Genomic DNA, 25,759 nt, shown 5'->3' with positions numbered 1-25,759 from the left:
AATTTCCACAGTCACTATTTTAGTTGTTTTTTATTCTTCCGCATGGCAGTGAATATTCAAAAAATTAGTAATTTTAAGAAGTCAGTCAAATCAAAGTTCTAATAAAGTGGTGACATCCAATCAGGACATCCAAGAGCTCTTTACGTACTAAAAATATTTGCAACCCAGCCTCTAGGGAAATTAACAATCTCTAAAAAAATTCTACAGGAGACTCAATTCCCCGTCCCATATGCACAGCAGAACTTCATTCTACAAGTTTCCTTCTCGGGTGGTGAAGATTCAAGGGCCTCTTCACTGAGAGCTTTGGCAAATGCTTAAGGAGCAATCTTCTCGTTTCCCTCTATTGTAGATCCTAAGCTGGCGGGGGGAACTCCTCCATAGCTGCGGGTTGGTAGTGACGTCATGGCTAGAATACACTGACCTGGTTTTAGGGCTTCGCGGGTCTAGAAGCCCTGAAGGCCAGAGAGAATGGGAAACTGAGGGCTGGGCTTTCGCCGCTGGAAGCTTAGCCCTGTGCTGGGAGCCGGGTCAGCCTCATCTGCTGCCCTCGGAAGGGTGGCAGTAGCGCGGCTCCTAGCCAAACGGGTGGGCGTGTGTGCGCCGGGGGCGGGGAGCGGCCAAACTTCCTGTCCCGCGCTCGAGCTGCTTCCGGCGGGAGCCGGAAGATACTCTGTGTGGACGGAATTCAGGACCGATTGACTGCCGGCAACCTGTCCCGGAGGAAAGGTAAGCTTCAGGTTGGGACTGGCGGCACTCGCTTGGCTCGGTAGTCCCCGACGAGAGGGAGCCCCTACAGGCTCCTAGAGGCCTGGGGCCGAGTTCGCCCCTGGAGCGGACAGGGAAACTCTCCTCCCTGGACACCCCTCCCGGATCTGGCGATCCTAGAAGTGGACGGTCTGAAGCCCTGCGGCCTCGGCCCTTCCCCTCGCGGTTTGGGGGGCGATGTTTTGGCTTCTTTGCTTCCGTTTAGAGTTAGGGACACGGGAACAAGACAGTCCCGAGAAAATCGGAGTCAGCGAGTTCTTGGAGCTGGGGGCTCCCGGACTGCACCCGCACTCGGGGCCTGCCCGCGGACCTTGGGGCCTTAGATTTAGGCCTTTGTGATGGGGGAAAGGTGTGCCAAGGGGATTCTACCCCGAATGTTTCTGCCCAGAGCTACCCTCTCCTTTTCTATGTCCACTTACTTTCTGTGTCTGATTAGGGTCGCCTGTGGACAGGAGGGACTGGGCCTCCGGTTTCTCTTTCGCATGTCGGTTCAGGCGGGCACGTAGGCTGGCTGTTGACTTACAGCCGTGTGCGTTTTGCCGGTTGAACTTATCCTCTGACATTTCTCAAGAGAATCTCAATAGTTTATTAAAGTTTATTCAACTTGCTCGTGAGGCGCTGAAAAGGACTTAGTTACCATTTGGAAGTTAAATATTAACTTGGGGATTAAGAATTCGTATATACTCCTCACTTTGCAACAGGGTCAACACAGCATATTTGCAAAGAGAGTAAAAGAAATACTTTAAAATAAAGACAGCTTTTTTGTTGTTGTTTAGGCTGTGAGAAATTCCTCTTTGTATTATCTTAGTGTGAGGTAGAATAAAAGGCAACTAAACTTGCTGTCTGTCAGATTTGAGTTCTAGTTTAAGCTTTGCATTCAAGTAGATGTCAAACTTTGGGGTGGGTGTGGGGGTGAATTACTCAGTCTCTAGCTTTGGCGGGGGTGGGGAGGTTATCTCTAAATGAAGAGATTTACCGTTAGAGTTTGACCATTATTTTGAGGCATACAACTGAGTAAAGGGGGTTGACATAAGCATTTTTGTGTTTTGGAAGGATAACTGGATTGGTTGCATAAACATGGGTTGGAAAGGGGAATTTTAAAGGCCAGGTGACCAGGTAGAAGCCTATTTAATAGTGTAGTTGAAAGAGACCAAATAAGGCATTGCAGTAGGAATAAATTTGGGGGACTCAGAATTACTGGGATTATTTAAATATAGAGAATGTGAGATTATTATTAAAGATCTAGAATTTGCAGCTGAGTAGGAAGAAAATTGGGCAATAATTGAAATAGATAATAACAGGAAGAACAAGTTTAGGGGAGATGATAATCTGGATTTTGTACATTGTTAGGTTTGAGATGCTGTTGGAATTATATATAGAAATACCCATCAAGCAGTTAGAAATGAAGATTTGGAGTTCAGAAGAAAGGTCATTCATTCATATACAAATATTTATTCAGTACTTACTATCTGCTTATAGGAATGCTTGTATGGAATCCCTTTAAACTCATAGTAAAGACAACATGAAAATGGGAAGTGACTTCGGGGTATCTTTTTGGGTGATCAAAATGTAAATTTGTGGTATGGTTACACAACTGTGAATATACTAAAGACAAAGACAATCTAATAGTACTCTTTAAAATGGGTGAATTGTATATTCTGTGAACTCTCAGTGAAACTTATTTTCTTAAAAGATTTGCATTACAGTTTTTGAAATTTGTTAAATGGGTATTGGAATTGGGAATAGAAACAAAGGTAATTGCATATTTGTCACTATACTACCAGCTAATATACTTAGTAAGTTCTGTGTTAAAGAAGAGGTTTACCTAGTACACCTGATAAGGTACTCTTGTAGTGATTATTTTGAATCCAGCTTGCCTATTCTAGTGCCTTCTTTTCTTTATTTTATCATACAGTACACACACAAACCATAAACTTGGCCACCAAAATTGTAGGGTAGTACTCAGTTATGATATGGATATCCAGTTGTTTCAGGAAATGTTTTTGTTAATTTTTAAGTATTATTATTAGATTAAAAACACTAAAAAATATCATTGTTAACATATAAAGGTCAGTAAATAGTTGTATGGTTTCCTGGAGATTTTACAATCATGGAATCTCAAAGTTGGAGGAACTTTAAGGATAACCTAAACAAACATCTGGTAATTTCTTGGCTTGTTGAGAGTGAGCTGGAATTGCGGTAAAGGAATTCTTTGGCCTTACAAATTAGAGAGATGTAATCACTATTCATTCAACTATTTATGTCAACCTGCTCTGTGGGTAGGAGTCCTGGCTTTGCAGCTTAATAACTTGGGCAAATGATTTATTGAGCCTTAATTTCTTTCTTTCTAAAAAGATGAATGGATAAATTATTATGTTGTTGTAGTGCTTGAGTGAGAAAAATGTATGTGGATAGAAAAGTCAGGGATTTATAATACTTCAGGTGAAAAACTTAAAAGGATTGTTTTCATTATATCTTGTAAATTGTTATTCCTTTACAATGGAAAATGAGAATCTCAGACAGCTGGAAAGAGGGAGAAGAAACCAACAAACAAATATTTATTCCATTACTTCTAAATGCCCTTTTTGTAAAGTCTGTCTTATTGTAACTATCTAGCCAACCCTGGTATTAATGGAAAACTTCATCCTAGGTACATTTTATATGTATGATTACACAGTGTTCCCAATTTTGGCAACAAATAAAGGACTCACATGACAGATTCCTAGGGGAAAAATTAAGCTGTAAGAAAGTAAGAATTTTGGGCTGGGGGAGTAACTCAGTGGTTGACTGCGTAGTATACACAAGGCCTTGGGATTTAATCCCTAGCCCAAAAATGAAAGAAAAGGTGGGGGTAGGGGGAGAAGAAGAAAGAAAGAATTTAAATTACAGGGAGAAAACAGCTGCATCAGGGTTCCAAGAACACTACATCTGGGAAACACTATTCAAATTTTGTCATTTTTTTCCCTGTGCAGTACTGTAGATTGATCCCAGGGCTTCATGAATGCTAGGTAAGTGCTCTACTTCTGAGCTACACATCCACTTTTGACTATTTTTTAATGTATTTTTAAAAATTATCAATACAATATAATTACATTTTAGAAAACTTGGAAAATCAAGAAAAGAAAAATAAGTCACACCAACCTACCATACAATATTAACTACTATCATACCTGTGTGAATTTCCTTTGACTTTGTTCTGAGCCTATCATAACTAGTTTTAAAAATGCAAATATAATCATTTTATTTTTATAGTTTATTTATTTTTTAAACATATTTTTTAGTTGTTGATGGATCTTTATTTATTAATTTATATGTGGTACTGAGAATTGAACCCAGTGCCTCACACATGCTAGGCCAGCGCTCTACCACTGAGCCACAACCTCAGCCCTATTTTTATAATTTAATGTAATAATTTTTCTTTGTTGCTGCAGTGTCTTCATAACCTTATTTTGAAGTGACGGTGCCATACTTAATCAACAATTCCTTAATTGTTGGATATATATGTGTGTTGACATGTTGCTTCCAGTTTGTCACATATTTGTGAACATCTTTGAGTTTTTTCCTCTTTTTTCCCCCTGTACTGGAGATCGAACCTGGGAATGCATCACTACTAAACTATACCCGATCCTTTTTTTTTTTTTTTTGGAAACAGGGTCCAACTAAGTTGCCGAGGTTGTTCTCTAACTTATGATTCCTCCTGCCTTAACCTCCTAAGTAGCTGGAATTAAAAGTATGTGCCACTGTGCCCGGCTCTAGCTTTTTCTGTAGTTAAGTTCTTTCCTTAGAATTGATTTTAGAAGTAGAAACATAAACATCATTTTGGATTTTGATACCTAGTTCACTTGTTCTATTTTAAAACAAGGAATTGGAGCTGAATTCTTTGTTTGTTATGATTTTTGGATATTTTACTTATTTAGCTGTATTTTCTCACTGTTCTTAATGCTGTCTCTCTCTTTTTTATCCCTATTTTAGGATAAATTGATTATCAACTTAGTTCAGCATCTTATAGAAAGAGCATAGTGTTTCCTAAAGGAACATGAGCATAACGGGAAGGTGTCATTGACTCTGAATTAATTTTGAACCTGTTCCCTAAACAGCTACAGGATTTTGGAAGCTGAATCAATGTTATCGGATGAGTTAGAATCCAAACCAGAGGTGAGCCTACTCAGCTTGTTTCCTTTTCTTTTGGTGGGTTGTATTTCAGAGTTTATCATTATTAGTTCAGGGATCAGTAAACTTTTTCTATAAAGACCTGATAGTAAATATTAAATATTTTAGGTTTTGTGAACCAAATGGATTTGATTGTAAGTATTAATTTATTATTTTTTCATTACTAAGTGTTTTCTCAAAATTTTTTTGTCTTTTGTGATTTTTTTTTTTTTTTGGTCGTTGTTTAAGGAAGTGTAAAATTATTTGGATAGTTATATAATGACAAAATATTTTATATATAAATATGTGGCGAGAGTATGCCATGTAACATAAGTAATGTGTATGTGTATATGTATATAAATATTTTCTACCACAAACCATTCTTGTAATAATTTTGTATATATCAGAAAATATTTTATTTCTGAACACATTGGGTATCTTTTTCTTTGGTTTGTGTGTATGTGTGGTACTTGGTCTTAAACTGACAGCCTCACACATGCTAGGCAAGTGCTCTACCACTGAGCCACATTGTTAGCTCTAAGTTTTCCAGGCTGGCCTCTAATTTTTAATCTTCCTGCCTCAGCTGGGATTACAGAAATGCATCACCATGTCTGGCTAAGCATTATATTTTAATAAATGTATTTAATAAAAATAAGCATTTTATTTTCATTCATTTTTCTCACTTTAATTTTAGTGAATCTGATTACTTAAGTTCAAAGATTGGCACTGCTAGCTAGTCATGTGATCTTAGATAAGACACTAATGTCCTCATCTTGATTCTTCTTTGTAAAATACATATTCAGTCCTAGCCAATTTAATGTGAAGGTTAAATGTACACAGAAAAATGCTTTGTAAGATGTAATCAGTGTGGTGTGGTTGATTTTTTTTTTTTTTAAGTAGTCCTTCATTTTAAAATTATTTTTATATTTTCTATTTGGAAAGTGATGGGGTTGGTTTAGTTATATAAATAACAATGAACATTGATGAAATAACAATCTAGTTTTTCTTTGAATGTCTAAACCTAGTGCAGTCAAGACTTCATCATTACCTTTTCATAAACTCAGAGGTTTAGATCCATTCCTGATAACCTCTGTATCTTAGTGTTGCCTTTTTTCCCCCCTCAGCTCCTGGTACAGTTTGTTCAGAATACCTCCATCCCATTGGGACAGGGACTAGTAGAATCAGAAGCTAAAGACATTACTTGCTTATCCCTACTTCCGGTGACCGAGGCCTCAGAATGCAGTCGGCTAATGTTATCAGGTAAAAACAAAGATCACCAGAGATAGGATAAAGAAGTCCCAAGAGCTTAGCTTACTTTATGGTACCTGATGGAATGGATAACTGACTTTACAATTGACTGGTCATAGAGAAAAAGTAACCATGAAAGTCATAAGTGTATCAGTTGTTTAAGCCACAGGAATGGCTGCTATCATGATTCAGTGTGACAGTGGGGGGAAAAAAAAAAGGTCAAGGCAGAACTCTGGAAGGAATAGGATAAGACAAAAGAATCTGAACAGGTGGTAAGGGGTATAAAGTAGGGTATTGAAGTAGGATGAATATCAATATAGAGTGGAAGTGTGGAACACAAGGGAAGTCAATATCAAATGCTCCTAAGGGGCCCAGAGAAGATAGAGTCTAAAAAGAATCCATCCTGAACTTGGTTGTCCACAGAGTGAAGTGGGTGGACAACCAAGTGGCTGTAGATTGAGGTATCAATGCAAAGTAAGTCCAACATAATTGTGGAAGTAACTAGTGGTATTTTCTCAAGACTGTTCTGCTACGAGAAGGAAAAAGGTAAGGTAGGTGGAAATTAGGGGTTTTGTTTGTTAGTTTTTGTTTTTAGATCTGAGATATTTGGGGGTTGTTTTAGGGAAACTGAGACAGAAATAGTAGGATGTTGGTGAGGATGCTTCAGGAGAAGTAAAAGGAAATAGAATGCTGAGCACAGGTAGGGAGATAAGGTTTGGATGGGAGTCAATTGATTATTGGCAAGGAGAATATTATTTTTGGATGTAGTAAATTCCTTATACTCTGATCTTTGTTTTAAAATTTGGAGTGTTAGTGTTTTATCAGGGAGAGTAAACATTAGCTTGTTTGACAACTTAAGTAGTTTGTTAAGAACTCTTCTAGTTAATGTCCTTTGGTGGTATTCTTCGATTTTTTTTTTTTCCCCTTGCAATATTAGGGATTGGACACAGTCTACCAGTGAACTACATTCCCTTTTTTTCTAGATAGAGTGGCTCTAATTTGCTAAGGTTGGCCTTGAGCTTGGGATCCTCCTACCTCAGCCTCTTTTGAGTCCATGAAATTACAGGAGTGTGCCATTGCCTGGCTCCTACTTAGGCTTTTCCCCTATAAAGATAACAACATTCTTTTGTAAGAATGCCAGTGTCCTCTCACTTTTGTGATAATCATTTCTTTGTTTTCCAAATTTACCCACCCATTTATATATCTCTAAGCAATGTGGTATAATCTTAATTGGTTTTGGACCTTAAATGAATGGAATCATATGATCTGTATGTTTTTGTACCTTCCTTCCTTTACTTTGTATTTGTGAAGTTTATCCTTATTGTGTGTAGCTATGGTTTGTTTAGTTACATTGCTGTATGGTATTGTTATATAAAGTATACCACAACTCCTTATCCATGCCACTTGTTGACGAATATTTATTACTTAATGTTGTAATATGACAAACAGAACTACTAAGAACTTTTAAGATTTTTATCTTTGTGTGTAAGTACATTCACGTTATTGTGCAGCTTTATTAAGCCAAAGCCTAATGAAAATGGACATATATCCACTTTTTTTTTTAATAACTTTATTTAATTAATTAATTTATTTTTATGTGGTGCTGAGGATCAAACCCAGGGCCATGCACATGCAAGGCAAGCTCTCTACTGCTGAGCCATAACCCCAGCCCCCATATTGTTCACTTTTATTTCTTTTATTTTTGTTTTGTTTCATTTTGTTGGTACTAGGGATTGAACCTAGGTACATTGAACCACATACCAGCCCTTTCTATTTTTTATTTTGAGACAGGGTCTTTCTAAGTTGCTGAGGACCTCACTAAGTTGCTGAGGCAGGCCTCAAACTCGTTATCATCCTTCCTCAGCCTCCCATGTTGCTGGGATTTTGGCATGTGCCCAGCTTATTTCTATAATCTTGTTACCTACTTAAAAGAGGAAGAAGTGATACATGCCTTTTTAAAAAATGTTAAAACCTCTGAAAATATTGGATACTTCAGTGTTGAAGTGCAGTTTCCTCATTATATTGCAACCAAAACCTTTGGAAATTCTTTTCTATCACTTAGAACAAAATGTCATGTATGTGTGTTCCCCACCCCCACCTCCTCGGTACTGAGAATTGAACCCAGGCCTTGCATATGTTAGGCAAGTGCTCTATAACTGAATTTATACCCCAGCCCTTTTTAAAATTTTATTTTGAGATAAGATCTCTCTAAGTTGCTCAGTCTGGCCTTGAACTTGCAATCCTCCCGCCTCAGCCTCCTGAGTAACTGGGATTATAGGTGGGTGCCACTGTATCCAGATAGAATGAAGTTCTTGAGGTCAAATCTGAATTTAAAGAAAAAAAATTTCTCTTAAAGGTATTGGGAATTGAACCCAGGGCATTGTGCATGCTAGGCAATCACTACTACTGAGTTACACCCCCAGCCCTGAATTATTTCTTTACATTCAGTATAAACCCAGAATTATATAATGAAACATATTAATAAATTTGTGAGATTTCTTTTGATTCCAAGGCTGTTTTTCCCCCTTTTAATTATCCACCAGAACTGTCATGTACATGTTATAAAAGTGAACTAAAAAGTTAAACTTTTAAGAAAAAGGTTTAAAATTTAGATCCTCCCTTAACATTCATAATGTAGCTTTTTTTTTTTTTTTAAGGAAAAAGTTCTGATTTCTGACTTCAAAAAGGACTAAGTTCTGTAATGTCCAAATGCAGATTATTGGCTATTAGCTATGTCAGGTGTCAAGAGAAATCTGTTTCTCACATTTTGTCTGATTACCTTTAAAGCCATCTCTGTTTTTCTCTGAGGCAAGTTTTGTATTTGTAAAATGAGAACACTGTTTTTATAGGGTGCTAGATACTAAGAGATGTTACACAGGTATTAGACACTGTTTCAAAATGATGATCTCCTTGGAGGTAATGCTGTGTTTTCCCTTTACTAGATGATGCTCCAAATCATACTAACTCCTCCAAGGAGGTCCCTTCATCAGCTGTACTGAGAAGCCTTCAGGTGAATGTGGGCCCAGACGGAGAGGAGACGAGGGCTCAGACTGTACAGAAGTCCCCAGAGTTTTTGTCTACTCCAGAGTCTCCTAGTTTGTTGCAAGATCTACAGCCAAGTGATAGCACTTCTTTTATTCTTCTTAACCTAACAAGAGCAGGTATTCTTTATCTTTTTCTGAACTTTTCTCATACTTATGAAAAAATTGGAGTTGGGACATATTTCACTAGAAGCTTTATTATTTTTCAGAAATTTCATAGTCTGGTGACAAAATGAACATGTAGAACAAGAGAGAGGATTCTAGGATGATTTAAACATATCTCGTTTGGGAAATTAGATGGTGCCATTTACTGATACAGTTGAGCGTAGGAAGAACAGGGTGTGGGGTAGGATGATAAGTTCCAATTTATGTCTGTTGAAGTTGAGATTTTTTTTTTTTTAAAGAGAGAGAGAGAGAATTTTTTTAATATTTATTTTTCAGTTTTCGGTGGACACAACATCTTTATTTTATGTGGTGTTGATGATCGAACCCAGCGCCCCGTGCATGCCGGGCGAGCTCGCTACCGCTTGAGCCACATCCCCAGCCCGAAGTTGAGATTTAAAAAAAAAATTTTTTTTAGTTGTAGATGGACACGATACTTTTATTTTATTTATTTTTATGTGGTGCTGAAGATTGAACCCAGTGCCTCACACTTGCTAGGCAGTGCTCTACCACTGAGCTACAACTCCAGACCCTGAAGTTGAGATTTTGAAGGAACATTAGGAGGAAGTTTTCTTCAGAAAGTTAGACACACAGGCTGGGGATGTGGCTCAAGCGGTAGCGCGCTCGCCTGGCATGCGTGCGGCCCGGGTTCCATCCTCAGCACCACATACAAACAAAGATGTTATGTCCGCCGAAAACTAAAAAATAAATATTGAAAAACTCTCTCTCTCTCTCTTTAAAAAAAAAAAAAAAAAAAGACACAGGAATCCAGAGTTCTAGAGAGGTCTCATATGAAATAAGTAGTTTAGGTGTTGATTAGCATTCAGGAAATGTATGAAACAATTTTCTCTTTGATTCAAGAGAAGATTGATGCATGAACAGAAAAAAAGGCAAGCCTGGAACCTTGTGAGGGAAAAGCCCACACATTTAAGAGGGCAACAAGAAGAACTTGAAAGAACAGCTGGAAGGGGATGAAGAGAACTGAGAGAGAATAGTGGGTGGGAAACCAAGGTAGGGAAGTTTTAAGGGAGAAAATATACTAAATCATTCCAAATACTATAGGATGGGCTAGTGAGATGAAGTATATATCTGAATATTTTGGCAAGAGCAGTTGTTATTGGGATAGTGTGGGTGTAGAGGACAGAATTAAAGAGATGGGGAGTAGATGGAAGGTGAGAAAGTGGATGCACAAGTTAGAGGGTACACTTGTTCACAAAACTTGACTTTGAAGAAACAGGTAATAACTAGAAAAGCACTTAAGGTTTTCTATTATTTTAAAGAATAAAGATGGGAGAAACTTGAGTTAGAACACATTTAAAGGCTAGAAGGAAAAGCTGTCCAGTAGAGAGGAATAGGATGGAAATGGGAGAGAACAAAAATGGAAGGATACAGAAAAGGATGACTGAAGTGTGGGGTTGGAATATTAGAGGTGGGGGTTAGCCTGGTTGCCAGGAAGAACAGTTTTGCCTCTGAAACAGGAGGAGGCAAGGTAACAATAAGCCTGTGGCCTGAGAATAGGAAAGTGATAGCCTAATCATCTGTGAGCACAGAAGCTTGAGGTAAGAAGCAAAGACCTCCAATAGCTGGTTCAGGATACAGAGTTTCTGGGCCAGGGCAAACAGAAGGATTACTTGTTGCCTAACCTTCATATGTCCTTTTGTTCTCCAGGTCTGGGCTCTTCAGCTGAGCACTTAGTGTTTGTACAAGATGAGGCAGAGGATTCAGGGAATGATTTCCTCTCCAGTGAGAGCACGGACAGTAGCATTCCATGGTTCCTCCGGGTTCAGGAGTTGGCCCATGACAGTTTGATTGCTGCTACTCGTGCACAACTAGCAAAGAGTGCAAAAACCAGCAGCAATGGTGAGACTCCCATGGCATTTTCTTCACCACTATTCTATGCAAAGAGATTGGTAATGTAAGGGCTATATTTTGAGTTGTATATAATCCAAGTTATTTTATTAATGAGAATGGAAGGCTAGAAATGTGTAAATTGCTTGTCTTATTTTCTGTGAGATAACTTGGCCATGCCAGATTTGTGTGCAGAATCAACTAAACTAGTATTTTTAATTCTCTACTTCAGATAATATACAGAGCAATTTTTCTTAAACCCATACCACCATCACCACCCAGCCTAGGCTCAGGAGTAGTAAAGTCACTTGCCCTCAACCCTGGTGAGTCTGGGGTTTCAGCTCAGCAGCTCCTTCCTTATTTCCTTGCATAGTGCCTATGCTACTCCTATCCAGACCCTGCATCCTTCAGTCCCTACTTAGGCCATTACACAATTGTAGAGTTGCTGGTGTGTGTGCTGGGGTGCATAGTGAGTCTGCAGACACCTCCAGGGGCCTAGCAATCTGAAGCAGGAGAGCAGGCAGAGCAGGAAGTTAGTGTGGGAACTTGAAACCTTAGTCACCTGCTAGGTTGATCTCACAGAACAGCCGGGCAGTCAAGGCAGTATGTATCCTTGGGGTAAAGCAACTTTAGGGGAGGGGAGTTAATGCCCCATCTCTGGGCCTTGACAGGGTCATGGGCTTCCCTCATTATAGATCAGCAGGTGCAAGTTAGGGCCCTTCTGCTGGGTTTTAGGGGGCTGATGTCTGGACTCAAGCCCAGAGCCTGTCTAGTAGAACTCATTGAACAAAAGTGAGTGCCCTGGGGCTGTGGAGACCTTAGAACCTACAGGAAGGGTAGTATGGAAGCTTTGAGGAGTTGTGACCTGGGTTCTCTGAGCAAGGGAGAAACTGGACAGGGAATGTGCTGGAGCCCTAATGTGAGGTGATGGGTTACTGAAGAACCCTGGGTCCCACACAGAGCTGGAGGTAGATAGTAACATCCATATGTCAAGAGTTTGAAGGCCTAAAACATCAGGGGTCTGGAGAGAGCTGCCAAGTAGATGCTGTTCAGACACTGAAGGAAGGGCAGATATGCCTCCTTCCCAGATGGGGCCCAGTGCTGGAGAGGGGAAGGAGGCTTTGGGAACAACTCAGCTTGGAGGCTTTGGGAACAACTTTTCTGAGGCTTTTTTTTTTTTTTTCCTCTGAGGCTTCATAGTCTGTCTCCCAACTCTTGCCAAAAGCCAGGAGGTTTCTGAACCTATGGTTCCCAGACAATATATTTTTGCCTTCCTGGCTTAGTGACATTTTTCTAGGAAGTCTTGAGTCCACTTAAGACTCCTTTCTTCCCTCTTACCTCTGGAATCTTGAGGAATCTGTTGCCCCTCTGTCTTTGTTGCAAACTCTTCCATCAGAGCCTCTTTCTGTGGTAGGCTTGCTTGTTTTGCTCTTAAAAGAGGCCAGATGTCAGATGAAACTTCAGGCCACTCAGGCTGGGACAGAACCTTGGGGATATCATACAGGTTCCTTGCCTCCATACAGTTTCCATTCCCATTAGCAAAAAAGTCCTGTATTTCAAAAACTATTTCCCTGGGCAGGCTGTCAGCAGACCACCAATTTTTTTCTCCTCAGTACTAGGAATTGAACCTAGGGCCTGTGCACGCTAGGCAAAGCACTTCACCACTGAGCTACACCCTCAGCACTAAGAGAACACATTTTAAAAGGGGGGGGGGGAAATACTGAATTTATATTCAATTGTTTTTATTATAATGTTTTTAAATATGTAAAAACAAAAGTTCTGTGTAAGCTTTTAGAGCTCTTACACCACTGTGAAATCAAAAGTTTCATCCATTAACAAATAAAACTATAAAACCAATAAAACAAGATTAATATTAAGTCAGTGTGGCAGATGATGATGTTTTATTAAAACTAAATGGCTGCTCATGGCAATTTTACAATTAGGTATGATGGATTTCATGCCTTTTTTTTTTTTTTTTTTAAGTTAGGCATGCCTGCAATTTGTGCCATTTTCTCCAGTAATTTTCAAAACATTGACCCTTGATCATTGGCATTACCTGGCAACTTAAAAATACAAACTCTCAGGCCCCATTCCAGGCCTATTATATCAGAAACTTGGTTCTGATGCATGTTAAAGCTTGAGAACCATGGATATATTCAAAACACTACCAAAAGGCATAAAATCTTTGCTTATGTAACATGCCATTAATCTTTTTGTTTTAGGTCTGACTCTGTTTTTTCTCATAAACCTGTGACAGATATTAGGACGACATGATTCAGCATTGTCGTTATCACAAATCAAGCTTTAGCACTGAAATCTTTTGTGTGTGTGTGTGTGTATGTGTGTGTGTGTGTGTGTGGTAGTAGGAATTAAACTCAGAGGTTTATACCTGGCCCTTTTTATTTTTTATTTTGAAACAGTCTCATTAAGTTGTCAAGGCTGACCTAGAACTTCTGATCTTCTTGCCTCAGTTTCCCAAGTGGCTGGGATTACAGGTGTGCACCATCCTCCCAGCTTCCAACTGTGTCTTGAAGATGATGAAGTAAAAGGAATAATGTCTACTAATGTGGAATCTATACAAGTTTTTAATGAACTATTTTCATTTAAAACAAATCAAGGCACATTTTACCACTCACCTCCTTTTAGTCTATTAAGCATTATGCCAGTAGATATTATCTCTAACTTTTTTCAGTACCAGGGATAGAATCCAGAGATGCTTAACCACTAAGCCACATACCCAGCCTGTTTTTATATTTTTATTTAGAGATGGAGTCTCAATAAGTTGCTGAGACTGGCTTTGAACTCATAATCCTCCTGCCTCAGCCCGCTGAGTTGCTGGGATTATAGATGTGCACCACTGTCCCTGGCTATTACCTAGCCCAGAACTTTTAAGCCTTTTCTATAGCATCCCACTTTGGGTGTTGATCTCCTTGTTTCCCCACCAATGTATATAATAAAAAAGAGGTTTAATTCTACATTTTGAGATTTCTGATAGGAAACCATTTTGGATATTTTCTACATTTGTCAAAGAGGCCCTGTTTTGTGAAACAAAACATGATAGCTGTCAGTAGTTCTCTGGAATAAGGGGAAGAGGATGTAGAACACCCTCATTTCTGTTCTAAAACAGGTACAGAAGAAGTGGAGAGGGGCTGGGGATGTGGCTCAAGTGGTAGCGCGCTCGCCTGGCATGCGTGCCGCCCGGGTCCGATCCTCAGCACCATATACAAAACAAAGATGTTGTATTCGCCGATAACTAAAAAATAAATATTAAAAAAAAAAAAAAAAAGAAGTGGAGAAGACGAAGATAGATATCTGATTAATTATCATTAGAAGCTTGGTGTAATGGGGCATGCCTGTAATTCCAGTGAGTCCTTGGTGGGAGGATCACAAGTTTGAGGCCAGCCTAAGCGACTTAGCAAGACCCCATTTCAAAATAAAAAAAGTAAAAAGAGCTGGGAATGTGGCTATGGCTCAGTTGTTAAGCATCCCTGGGTTCAATCCCTAGTACCCCCTCCCCCCCAAAAAAAAAATATCACTAGGAGTTAAATATATGAGTTCTATTATTTGAACCTCAGTATTGGAGCAGGGTCCTTCCCTGGGTTGTAAATACATGATTCTGTTACAGGAGAAAATGTCCACCTTGGTTCTGGTGATGGACAACCCAAAGATTCTGGACCACTTCCCCAAGTGGAAAAGAAGCTCAAGTGTACAGTTGAAGGTTGTGATCGGACATTTGTGTGGCCAGCTCACTTCAAGTACCACCTCAAAACTCATCGGTGAGCAATTCTGAGGTCTCATATTTGGAGCTTAAGAACACTAATGCTTTTAGAGCAACTTGTTCCCTGAATTAATAAATTAAAGGAATTGACAAATTGAAGCAGGGACTCCAGCTAACTTATACACACCATACATACACACACACACACACATACACACACACAATATGTATATACATATATATTTTAAGTTGTAGATGGACCCAATACCTTGATTTTGTTTATTTATTTTTATGTGGTACTGAGGATCAAACCCAGTGTCTCACACATATGAGGCAAGTGCTCTACTGATGAGCCACAAACCCAGCCCCTTGTTTTTTTTTAAAGAAAGATTTGCATTGTTTAATTTACCTTTTTCCTAATAAATATGTAAATAAGATTGTTACCTGAATATCTTAAAAGTATGAATTCTCAGGGCTGGGGATGTGGCTCAAGCAGTAGCGCGCTCGCCTGGCATGCGTGCGGCCCGGGTTCGATCCTCAGCACCACATACAAACAAAGATGTTGTGTCTGCCGAAAACTAAAAAATAAAATATTAAAATTCTCTCTTAAAAAAAAAAAAGTATGAATTCTCAAATCTCATTATAAAACATAGTTTGAGAATTTAAAATATAATACGTAAATCTCAGCTCCTACCCTAAACCTAGGAAATTAGTATTGGGAGGAAGTTGGGCATCTGCAATTTTAACAGTCTTTTCAGGTTAAGTCTGAAATATTCAGGTTTGGAGTTTAAATGTCTGCCTTGAGAGTCAATAGAAATTTTGACTTGTCATCTCTAGTAAAGAGTATTTCCAGGTGTTGTTGTTTATATAATTAATTTTGCAGAAATGACCGATCCTTCATCTGCCCTGCAGAAGGTTGTGGGAAAAGCTTCTATGTGCTGCAGAGGCTAAAGGTGCACATGAGGACCCACAATGGGGAAAAGCCTTTTATGTGCCCTGAATCCAGCTGTGGTAAACAGTTCACTACAGCTGGAAACCTGAAGAACCACCGGCGCATCCACACAGGTGTGTGCAACCCTGGGCTGAGCACTTGCTTGCCTATCCTCAGGAAAGACTCAAGTGGGAATAGAAGTGAAGGGGTAGAATTATTGCTAGAACTCTGAAGATGTGATTTCTTTTTTCAAATGCCTTGCAGTACTTTCTGATTCATACAGTGACTTATCAAAGTTTATCTGTATGTGAGGAGTAGATAGTATTGATTTCTGCCTCTAGGAACCTAATGGTAGGAAGAGATATAAGACCTTCTCAGGAACAATGTGAGGAGATATGGATAAAATCAGTCTGTTTTCAGATTTTTCTGAACACTGCACCTCTTGTATTTTGGACAGTAACATTGAGTGGCACAAACCATACAGAACACTAAATAGGGCAAAGTGGGGAAAAATACAAAAGATGTAATCTGCGACTTCTAAGGAGTTTACTTTCTTGAGAGAACTTCACATCATGCGAACTAGAATGGAAAGTAACTTGTTCCAGGTCAAACAGCATATTGGTGTCAAGGGAGCAAAATAAAGATTCCTTGATTCTTAGTCTAAGAATCTAAGGGTGATTTTCCAGGCCACGTGATTTTTCAAGCATGTGCTAGTCTGTTGCCAAAACATAAGCACTGAACCCAGATGACCATCTGAGGAAGTATAATTGTTCTCTGCTTTTTTGCCACTTTGTTTGTTTGTTCATTCTTGCATTCTTGAAGTGATAGCAGGTTCAATTAAAGGTGAAGCATGAGCTGAAACCACAATTTTTCTAGGCATGAGTCTCTAGATTGATATAACCTCTGTATCTATTTTGGGCAGAATAGTTCTCTTTTCATCTTTCTTGAGAAAGTAAACTATACTTGCTCCAAGAAAGTAATTTTTAAAATTTGCTTTTATTTTACTTATTTTTTGTATGTGGTGCTAAGGATTGAACCTAGTGCCTCACATATGCTAGGCAAGTGCTCTGCCACTGAGCCCCAACCCCAGCCCCAAGAAAGCAATTTTTTTTTTTATTGGTTGTTCAAAACATTACAAAGCTCTTGACATATCATATTTCATACATTAGATTCAAGTGGGTTATGAACTCCCATTTTTACCCCAAATACAGATTGCAGAATCACATCGGTTACACATCCACATTTTTACATAATGCCATATTAGTAACTGTTGTATTCTGCTACCTTTCCTATCCTCTACTATCCCCGCTCCCCTCCCAAGAAAGCAATTTTAATAAAAGAATAAGAAAACCATTCAGCTGAATAGCTAAGAAGTGAGTTTACCAGCCCCAATTGTTAAATTCAGAAACTTCATCCTCTTGCTGCTCATCATCTTTGTAACATGAGATAACACTGAACATCTTCAAACATTTTTTTACGTTAAAGTATGACCTTATTTCCCCTATTGTTTTTTTCCCCTTCATTATAACTTTTGCTAGCCCTTTTCTCTGTTAATGTCTTTATTGCTCACCAATTTCAGAATTTCATTTTTCTTCCATTTTTCTCATTGTACTCTCATAATCTCAAACCTCAATTGAATAATTTGCCGTACAGATCTGAGTCTTAATAATAGTTAATATAGCAATACAAGCTTTTATTGAGGCACTTTAATATGTACCAACCACATGCACATTAATTCCTTTAATTTTCAATATAACATTAAATAATATATTTATTGATAAAGAAACAGAAGATTAGAGAGTTAAATAAATTGTTCAACATCTTACAGGTAGGAAATGGCAGAGTTGGATTTTAAATTATGATATGGCTCCAAAGCTCTTCCAAGGATTTTATTTTCAAATCCTGACAACTTGGTCTTTGAGATAATTTTTTAGCATTAATATTAATACTTAAAGCTGCTGAATATAGTGTGTGACAAGAGCTATGCTGAGTTGTTAAACTCATGTTATCTCATTTAACCCTCAGAATAATCTTTTGAAATTGTATTATCTTCATATAATAAGATCAAAAGCCAGTTCTCAGAGACATAAATTATCTTCCCCTTATTAATAAATGGTAATATTAGGATTTGAATTTAGGATTAGCTGATTGCAAAGCCCATGTTCTTTCTTAACCATTATGCTGAATTGCCTCTTGAACCTCCTCTTCATTCTTCCGTGTCTTTTATCTCAGTAAAATTATGGCCCTCTCAGTTTCCAAATAGGTAGGTTGTGTCCCCTAGGTTAGCTTGATGAAGAGATTCCTTACCTCTATATTCTGAGGTAGAATCCTTCTAAATCCTCATATTTCTGTAGTTCATCTTGTTAAACATTTGACCTTATTATTAAAATTTTCTGTTTTCATGACCTTTGTCAAAGGTATTAGCATATTGTTCCTTCATTGATCATCTTTTTGAGCATCTATCTTTCTGGGGCGGGTACTACTATACAGATAGCATTCAAAAAAATTATAGGTAGTTGGATATGGTGGTGAAAGCCTATAATGCCTACTGTTCAGGTGGCTGAGGCAGGAGGATCTCAAGTTCAAGGCCAGCCTGGACAACTTAGCAAGACTCTGTCTCAAAAATTAAAAAGGACTGTGGGTATAGCTCAGTGGTAGAGCACATGCTTAGCACCCCCACCCCACCCCCCCGCCAAAAGTTAGAGACTACTCCAGTTCCCAAATTAACTGTGTGGTATTGTCTAAAAGAACACTACAACCAAGAGCAGTGCTACCCACTCCTGTTCCTCCTGCTAGGATTAGCTGATTGCAAAGGATAAGAATACGAGCTTTGCAACCTAGCTCATGTGTTGTTAACATACCAGCTTCACTTGATGGATTTTGAACTTATCTCAGGCCCTCTCAGTTTCAAGGCACTCTTCACACTATTTCTTGTGCCTGAAATTCCTTTCCATCCTTCTCCGCTTATCAGACCAGCTGAAATTCATCATCTTTCAAAAAATTTTTGCTATTAGAATTCCTTCCCTTCTCAGCTGGGTGCAATGGCACATGCCTGTAATCCCAGTGGCTCAGGAAGTTGAGGCAGGAGGATCACACGTTTAAAGCCAGCCTGAGCAATTTAGAGATGCCCTAAGCAACTTGGTGAGATCCTGTCTCAACATAAAAAAGGGCTGGGGTTGCAGCCCATTGGCATAGCACCCCTGGCTGGGTTCAATCCTCAGTACCTCCCCCCTCCCACACACACACAAAAATTTCTTCCCTTCTAAATGCTTATAGCACTTTTTCATTCATGAACTGTATTACAATTATTTATGAGTATGTTTATCTCTTATACTAGTCTATGATCCTTGGAGGATAGAGGCTTCATTTTTTACCCCCCCCCACTTTTTTTTTTTTTTGCAGTCCTAAATCTTGAACCCAGGCGTTGTGCATACTATGCTCTACCACAGAGCTACATCTCCAGCACTTACTTTTTATTTTGAAATAATTGTAGACTCACAAGAAGTTGCAAAAGTAGTATAAAAAATTCTTCTTTTCCTTTGATTTTTTTTTTTTTTTTTTTAACATATGGTGTTAGGAATTGAACCCAGGGCTTTGCATGTGTTAGGTGAATGAATGCTTTACCACTGAGCTTTACCTCAGCCCCCAGCTTTGATTTTTTTAAAATAACAAAGTAATATTGTAGAAGATAAAAATAATGAAAAAACACAAAATAGATCATCTGTAACACAACTATGTGGATATGACTACTTCCACAAAACTTCACCCCTATGACTAAAATATCTCTTCATTCCTTTGTTTTATGGAATGAGGCTGTATAATGTCTATTTTAAACCTAAAATATGGATCTGAGTCTTAAAAAGAATCCTGACAGCATAGAAACTTGTTTTTGTGTGTGTGTCAGGGGGGCTTTATTTTGTTTTGTGATGCTGGGGATCAAACCCAGGACCTTGTGCATGCTGGGCAAGCACCCTATCACTGAGCTACACCCCAGTCCAAATTTATTCTTTAAATGTCATCAGAAGGGATGGGATTCTTAAAGCTAGAGGAGTCAGCCCTTGAGCTAGGAGGGAAAAGGAAATATGAGGCTCAGAGGCAGCCCTTCTAAGGGAAAAAGCATGGCTATCTTTTAGGCTGTATACTAGATTATTGAGAGGCAACACTTGCTAAGTTATCTGATTGATATTATGTAGCATGTAGCATGAACCAAAGAAATCAGAATGAATAAGTCATTGAAAACAAAGTTGATGGGAAAAGAGAGTAGTAGAAAGTCAGGTCATCAGAAGACTGAGTCTTTATCTCATTTTCTACCTCTAGGAGAGAAGCCTTTCCTTTGTGAAGCCCAAGGATGTGGCCGTTCCTTTGCTGAGTATTCTAGCCTCCGAAAACATCTGGTGGTTCACTCAGGTATTGGAACCTATGCCATTTGTAGATTTCAGGAATAGTAAAAAGACAAAAGGTTGGTAGGGGGTAGTATAAAAAACGTCTAAAAAGAAACAAACTGTTTACCTTAAAGGTACATACAACTTCTCATCATCTTGACTAAATAAAAATCAGGGTCCTTAATAATTGTATTCAAAGAGTCTTATAATTAATGGGAGATGGGGAATCTATTTTTATCTGAGTCACTGAGGAACTTTCTAATCCAGACCTTTTCTAAGAAGATGAGTAAATTTAGTACTGTGCTGGGTGCTTCCTAAGTTATATCAAACATGGACTAGGAACTGACTTGATTTTTTAAAAAATATTTTATTAGTTGTTGATGGACCTTTATTTATTTATAGTGGTGCTGAGAATCGAACCAGTGCCTCACATATGCTAGGCAAGCACTCTACCCCTGAGCCACGACCCCAGCCCCATAGGAACTGATGTTTTTGTTGAAGAAAGAAGGAAGATTGATGTCTGTGGCAGCATACCAGTAATATTACAGCCTTCTGAGAAGGTGTGGGTGATCTTGCTTCAGTCACCAATTTTATAGAAACGATGCCTTTGGCAATTACAACCTTGTTGCCATTAGTGTAGAAAAGAGAGTTATTGATCCATTCCTTTTTGTATTTTTAAATTAATTCCCCGTAATTCTGTCAATATTCTCATTCTACACAGATGACTGGTTCTCCCTGTTAACAGTGTCTTTCAAAATATCTGAAAATATTCTACACCAACCAGTCCTTTTGAGCTCAATAGAAAAAAGCTAAAGTGATATTCTTTTCCTTCCTGTCTTCCCTATCTTCCCAATCCAAAGTCAGGTACAGCTCAGGGAGAAATCTATATTTTAGTGGGACTGTTTCCTGTGAGACTTGGTAAATTATGTTGGAAGCAGGCTGGAAAGATGGTTTTAAAAGGAACTAGAATGCCAGGAAGGAGAGTTTGTGGAGCCTGCCATAGATACAGCCTGATGAGAACTCAGCTTACTGCAGGTTATTCTGGCAGTGATAGATAAGCTAAATTGAAACAGGAAGAAATCAGAAAACTGTTTCTTTTAGTCTGGTCAAGAGTCTGCTCCAGGGAATGGCAGGAGCATAGAGACTCAGTGGAATAATTTGTTCAAATCCACAATTGGTTGGATATACAGTAATATTGAAATAGAAGCCGCAGGATAAGACTATTGACTTAAGAAAGAGAAGGGGTTAGAAAAGGGGTTGGAAGAGAAATGGAAGAGCCTATAGACTAACCTGTATGTGTCTTAGAGGTGGGAAAATGCCCCAGCCATGGTAGGAATTTGCTGAATGAACTAATAAGAGTGAATAAAAGGATTGGGAAATAGCAGCGAGGGGGAGGACACAGCTAAGAATAGATGGAATGACTTTTTTTCATGGACCTGTTCAGATTTAATGGAATTTTCTCCAAGTCAACAATTTAAAAGCTGGACATTGGAGAAAATGAGCCATGGAGTTTTTCAGAGCAGAGATTTGCCAAGGAAAGGTGAACTCAAGGTGGAGAGAGATTCTAGAATGGAATCAGATAATTTTTGAGATGAATGTCCATGGGAAGCAAAAAAAGCCAGTACAGGAAAAGTGGAGAGAAAGAACTGGAAGTTATTTATAATGAGGACCCTAAGGCAGTTCAGTGGGAACAAGGGATTGGGAGAGGTATAATCAACCACGGATATAAACTTCAGAGTTGAAATCTTAGGGTAAAGCAGTTTTTTTTTTTTTTTTTTTTTTTTAATGATAATTCTAAGTAGACATGGCAAATTGTTATCCTACGGACAGAATATGGACTTCTGATGTGTTTTGCTTAGCTTGTAGAGTGTTTTATTTTACTTAATTTTATGTAAAATTATGTCAGACATACACAAATATAAAGAAAACATGTTCTTGCAATAACAGTTAACTCTTTGGTTTCATGCTACACTCAGTCCAAGTTCAGTTTTTCCAGTTGCCTCAAAAATGACTTTTAAAGTTGGTTTGTTTAAATAAGGATTCAACAAAGTCCAATATTGCACTTGGTTATTAAGTCTATTTTAATCTAGATCTTTTTACATTCATTTATTTTTTTTTTCATAGACTTGTTGAGAACAGAGTCAATTAGGTCCTTTAGAACATTCCACATTCTAGATTTGTTGGTTAGCTTCCTTTTATGTCATTTGTTTCCTTATATTTCCTGTGAATGGAACTAAACTCTAACAGTTTCAAAGATTCAGTTTTTTGGCAAGAATTTATCATGAATGGTTCTGTGTGCTTCATTTTGTACCACATCACGAGGCACACAGTGTTTGAATCCACAATTGATCAGTGGTTTCAGGTGGTAACAGCCTGCTTTGTAAAGTTCCCTATTAACCATTCACTTTATGATTTCACTCCCGAATGATGCCCAAATCTGTTATTTCATTAGGAATTGTAAAATGTTGATTTTTCTTGTTCTATTATTCCTTTCACATTAGCTGGAATTCTTCTATACATTGATATTCTTCCCCATCAAGTAAGCTATTTGATCATTTGCACATGTAAGGCAGGATATTTTAATTTATTAATATTTTAATTATGAGTTTTGAAAATAAGGAATTGGTGCTCTGATTACTTTTAATATTTATTTTTCATGCTCTTTTTCTTCATTTTATTTTTGGTTTGTTAATTGCTACTATATGGAAATACAATTGAATTATATTGACCTTGAAACATCAACAACAGTTGAGTTTTTGTAGATTTTTAAAATAGGTTCCTTAGGATATTTTAAGTATGAGATTGTGTCACATAAGAATTGAAATGATTTTACTACTTCTTTTCTAAACTGTATACCTTTAATTTATTTTTCTTGCCTTTTGCACTGGCTAGGACCTCCAGTACAATGTTATATAGAAGTGGTGAGAGAGGACTTATTTCCAGTCTCAGAGAGCATTTGACCTTTCATGATTAAGTTCAATGTTAACTGTAGTTTTGTTTACATGATTTTTTTTCCCCTCTCTGCATCTCACCTTTCCCCTCAATCCTTTTCCCACTTTCTCCTTTCATGTGCTAGGGATTGAACCCAAGACAGACTAGGCAAATACTGCACCACTGAACTACATCCCCAGCCCATCCCATGTTTTTAACAGTTGAGAAACTTCTATTCTAGTCCTAGTTTCAGAGTTTTGTGGGTTTTTTTTTTGTTTGTTTGTTTGTTTTAAATCATGAATGGGTGTTGGGTCTTGACAAATGCTTTTTTAAAAAAGGATATTTATTTTTTAAAGAGATTCCTTTATTTTTTTAAATGGGCCTTTATTTTGTTCATTTATTTATATGTGGCGCTGAGAATCGAACCCAGGGCCTCACACATGCCAGGCAAGCGCTCTACCACTGAGCCACAATCCCAGCTCCAGACAAACACTTTTCTTATGTCCACTGAGATGACTGTTTTTGTATTGCATTAGTGTGATACATTAATTGATTTTTTTTTGTGTGTGTGTGTGGTTCCAACTTTGTACTCCTGGAATAAATTCCACTTGGTCATAGTATATAATCCCTTTTATATTGTGCTAGACTTGATTTTCTCATAGTTTGTGTAATGGTTTGTCCCTCTAGGGTTCAAGAGACCAAGTTGGAAGCTTGGTCTCCCGTGTGGTGATGTTAAGATGTAGTGGAACTTTTATGAATGAGGAAGTCACTGGGGGCATTGCCCTTGGAAGGGATTGATGCTTGTCTTCCAGAGGGAAGACAGTGTTAGTTCTCTTGGGAGTTGTTATAAAATGAGGCCACCCCGCACACCTGGCCCCTTCTGTACAAGGCTGGTTTACCTCCAGTGTTTTAAAATAGCCAGATTAATGGGGCTGTTCAATCTTGAACTTTTAGCCTCCAAAACTGTGAGCTAAATCAACCACTTTTCTTTATATATCACCTAGCCTCAGATACTTTGTGCTGCAACAGAAAATGGATTAAAATAGTTTGTTAAGGATTTTTATATGTACATTCATGAAGTCTTTAGTTTTTTTTCCTGATGATGTCTTTTTTAAAAAATATTTATTTTTTAATTATAGGTGGACACAATATCTTTATTTTATTTTATTTTTTTGTGGTGCTGAGGATCGAACCCAGTGCCTCACACATGGTAGGTGAGCGCTCTACCTCTGAGCCACAACTCCAGCCCATCCTGATGATGTCTTTATCTGGCTTTTATATCAGGGATAATACAAAAATATAAATAGATAAGTCTGCTCTTCTCTTTTCTAGAAGAATTTGTGTTGGATTAGTATTATTTCTTTAAATATTTAAACTTTCACTAAGGAAGCTTTTCTTTGGAGTAAGAGTTTCAATTACTAATTCAGTTTATTTGCTATGGATCTATTCATATTTTCTACTCTTGGTTCAGTTTTTCTAATTATCTTCCTAGGAATTTATTTCATGTAAGTTGTCTAATTTATTGAAATAAAGTAATCTTGTTTCCTTAAAATCATTTAATTTATGTAGGGACTAGTTTTCTTTGTTTGTTCTTGCTTTTTTATTCCCCTGGTACTGAGAGTGGAACCCAAGGGTGCTCTACACTTCCAACCTTTTTTATTTTTTATTTTGAGGCAGGGTCTTGCTAAGTTGCTGGGGTGGCCTTGAATTTGGGATCTTCCTGCTTCAGCCTCCCAAATTATCTGGTATTACAGACATGTGCAACTGTGTATGGCTCTTACAGGTGTTTTTCTCTTTTGGCCAGTATTTCCTTTTGCAAACATAAACAAAAACATCTATTTTTTATATTTCTCTCACACAATTTTTTAAAATTGAGATATAATTCATATAAGATTTACCCCTTTTAAATAGTGTGCAATTGGGTGATTTTTGGTATATTCATATTTTTGCAATTGTCATCAGTATTCAATTAAAGAATATTTCATCATCCCCAAAACAATACCCCTATCCACTGGTAGTCACTTCTTAGTTTTCTATTCCTTCGTCCCCTGGCAACTGTTAATTTACTGTCTGTATAGATTTGCCTGTTCTATAAAATACATTTCATATGAATTAAATTATACAATATGTATCATTTTGTGACCACTTTCACTTAGCATATATTTTTAGAATTCATTCACATTGTAGCATATATTCACACTGAATTTTAATATGAATGAATAATACTTGTGTGGATGTACTCCATTTTTTTTAAATTATAGTTGAATACAATCTCTTTATTTTATTTATTTATTTTTATGTGGTGTTGAGGATCGAACCCAGGGCCTCGCACGTGCTAGGCGAGTGCCCTACCACTGAGCCACAATCCTAGCACCCCTCCATTTTGTCTATTATGAATAAGGCTGTTATCAACATTTCCATGTAAGTTTTAGCAATTAATGTGTTTCGATTTCTTTTGAGTATGTTCTTAGGAGCTGAATTGCTGGGTCATATGGTAATTCTGTTTAACTTTCTAAGGAACTGCCAGTTTTCCAAAATGGCTGCACCATTTTACATTCCTTCAAGCAGTGTATGAGGGTTCCAG

General features: G+C 38.0%; 1 protein-coding gene across 8 annotated transcripts in view; it reads left to right on the top strand.

The window, feature by feature from the left end:
• The first annotated feature begins 638 nt into the window (after positions 1 to 638).
• The window catches only part of Znf410 (zinc finger protein 410), a 37,527-nt gene continuing 12,406 nt past the window's right edge, over positions 639 to 25,759 (top strand). For 2 of the 8 annotated variants that reach the window (XM_027931503.2, XM_071607686.1), the window contains exons 1-9: positions 661 to 726; positions 3,738 to 3,773; positions 4,863 to 4,920; positions 6,039 to 6,174; positions 9,105 to 9,323; positions 11,034 to 11,225; positions 14,839 to 14,989; positions 15,815 to 15,996; positions 20,180 to 20,269. In XM_027931503.2, the coding sequence (XP_027787304.2) occupies positions 3,763 to 3,773; positions 4,863 to 4,920; positions 6,039 to 6,174; positions 9,105 to 9,323; positions 11,034 to 11,225; positions 14,839 to 14,989; positions 15,815 to 15,996; positions 20,180 to 20,269 (1,039 nt within the window). In that variant the 5' untranslated portion in view covers positions 661 to 726; positions 3,738 to 3,762. Of the gene's footprint in view, positions 727 to 3,737; positions 3,774 to 4,737; positions 4,921 to 6,038; positions 6,175 to 9,104; positions 9,324 to 11,033; positions 11,226 to 14,838; positions 14,990 to 15,814; positions 15,997 to 20,179; positions 20,270 to 25,759 lie in introns of all 8 variants that reach the window. The other 6 variants (XM_027931501.2, XM_071607682.1, XM_027931498.2 and 3 more) reach the window with 5 other exon arrangements.

This window comes from Marmota flaviventris, chromosome 2 (genome assembly GCF_047511675.1).
Source record: "Marmota flaviventris isolate mMarFla1 chromosome 2, mMarFla1.hap1, whole genome shotgun sequence".
NCBI lineage: Eukaryota > Metazoa > Chordata > Mammalia > Rodentia > Sciuridae > Marmota > Marmota flaviventris.
This window is presented reverse-complemented; position numbering and strand designations above follow the sequence as displayed.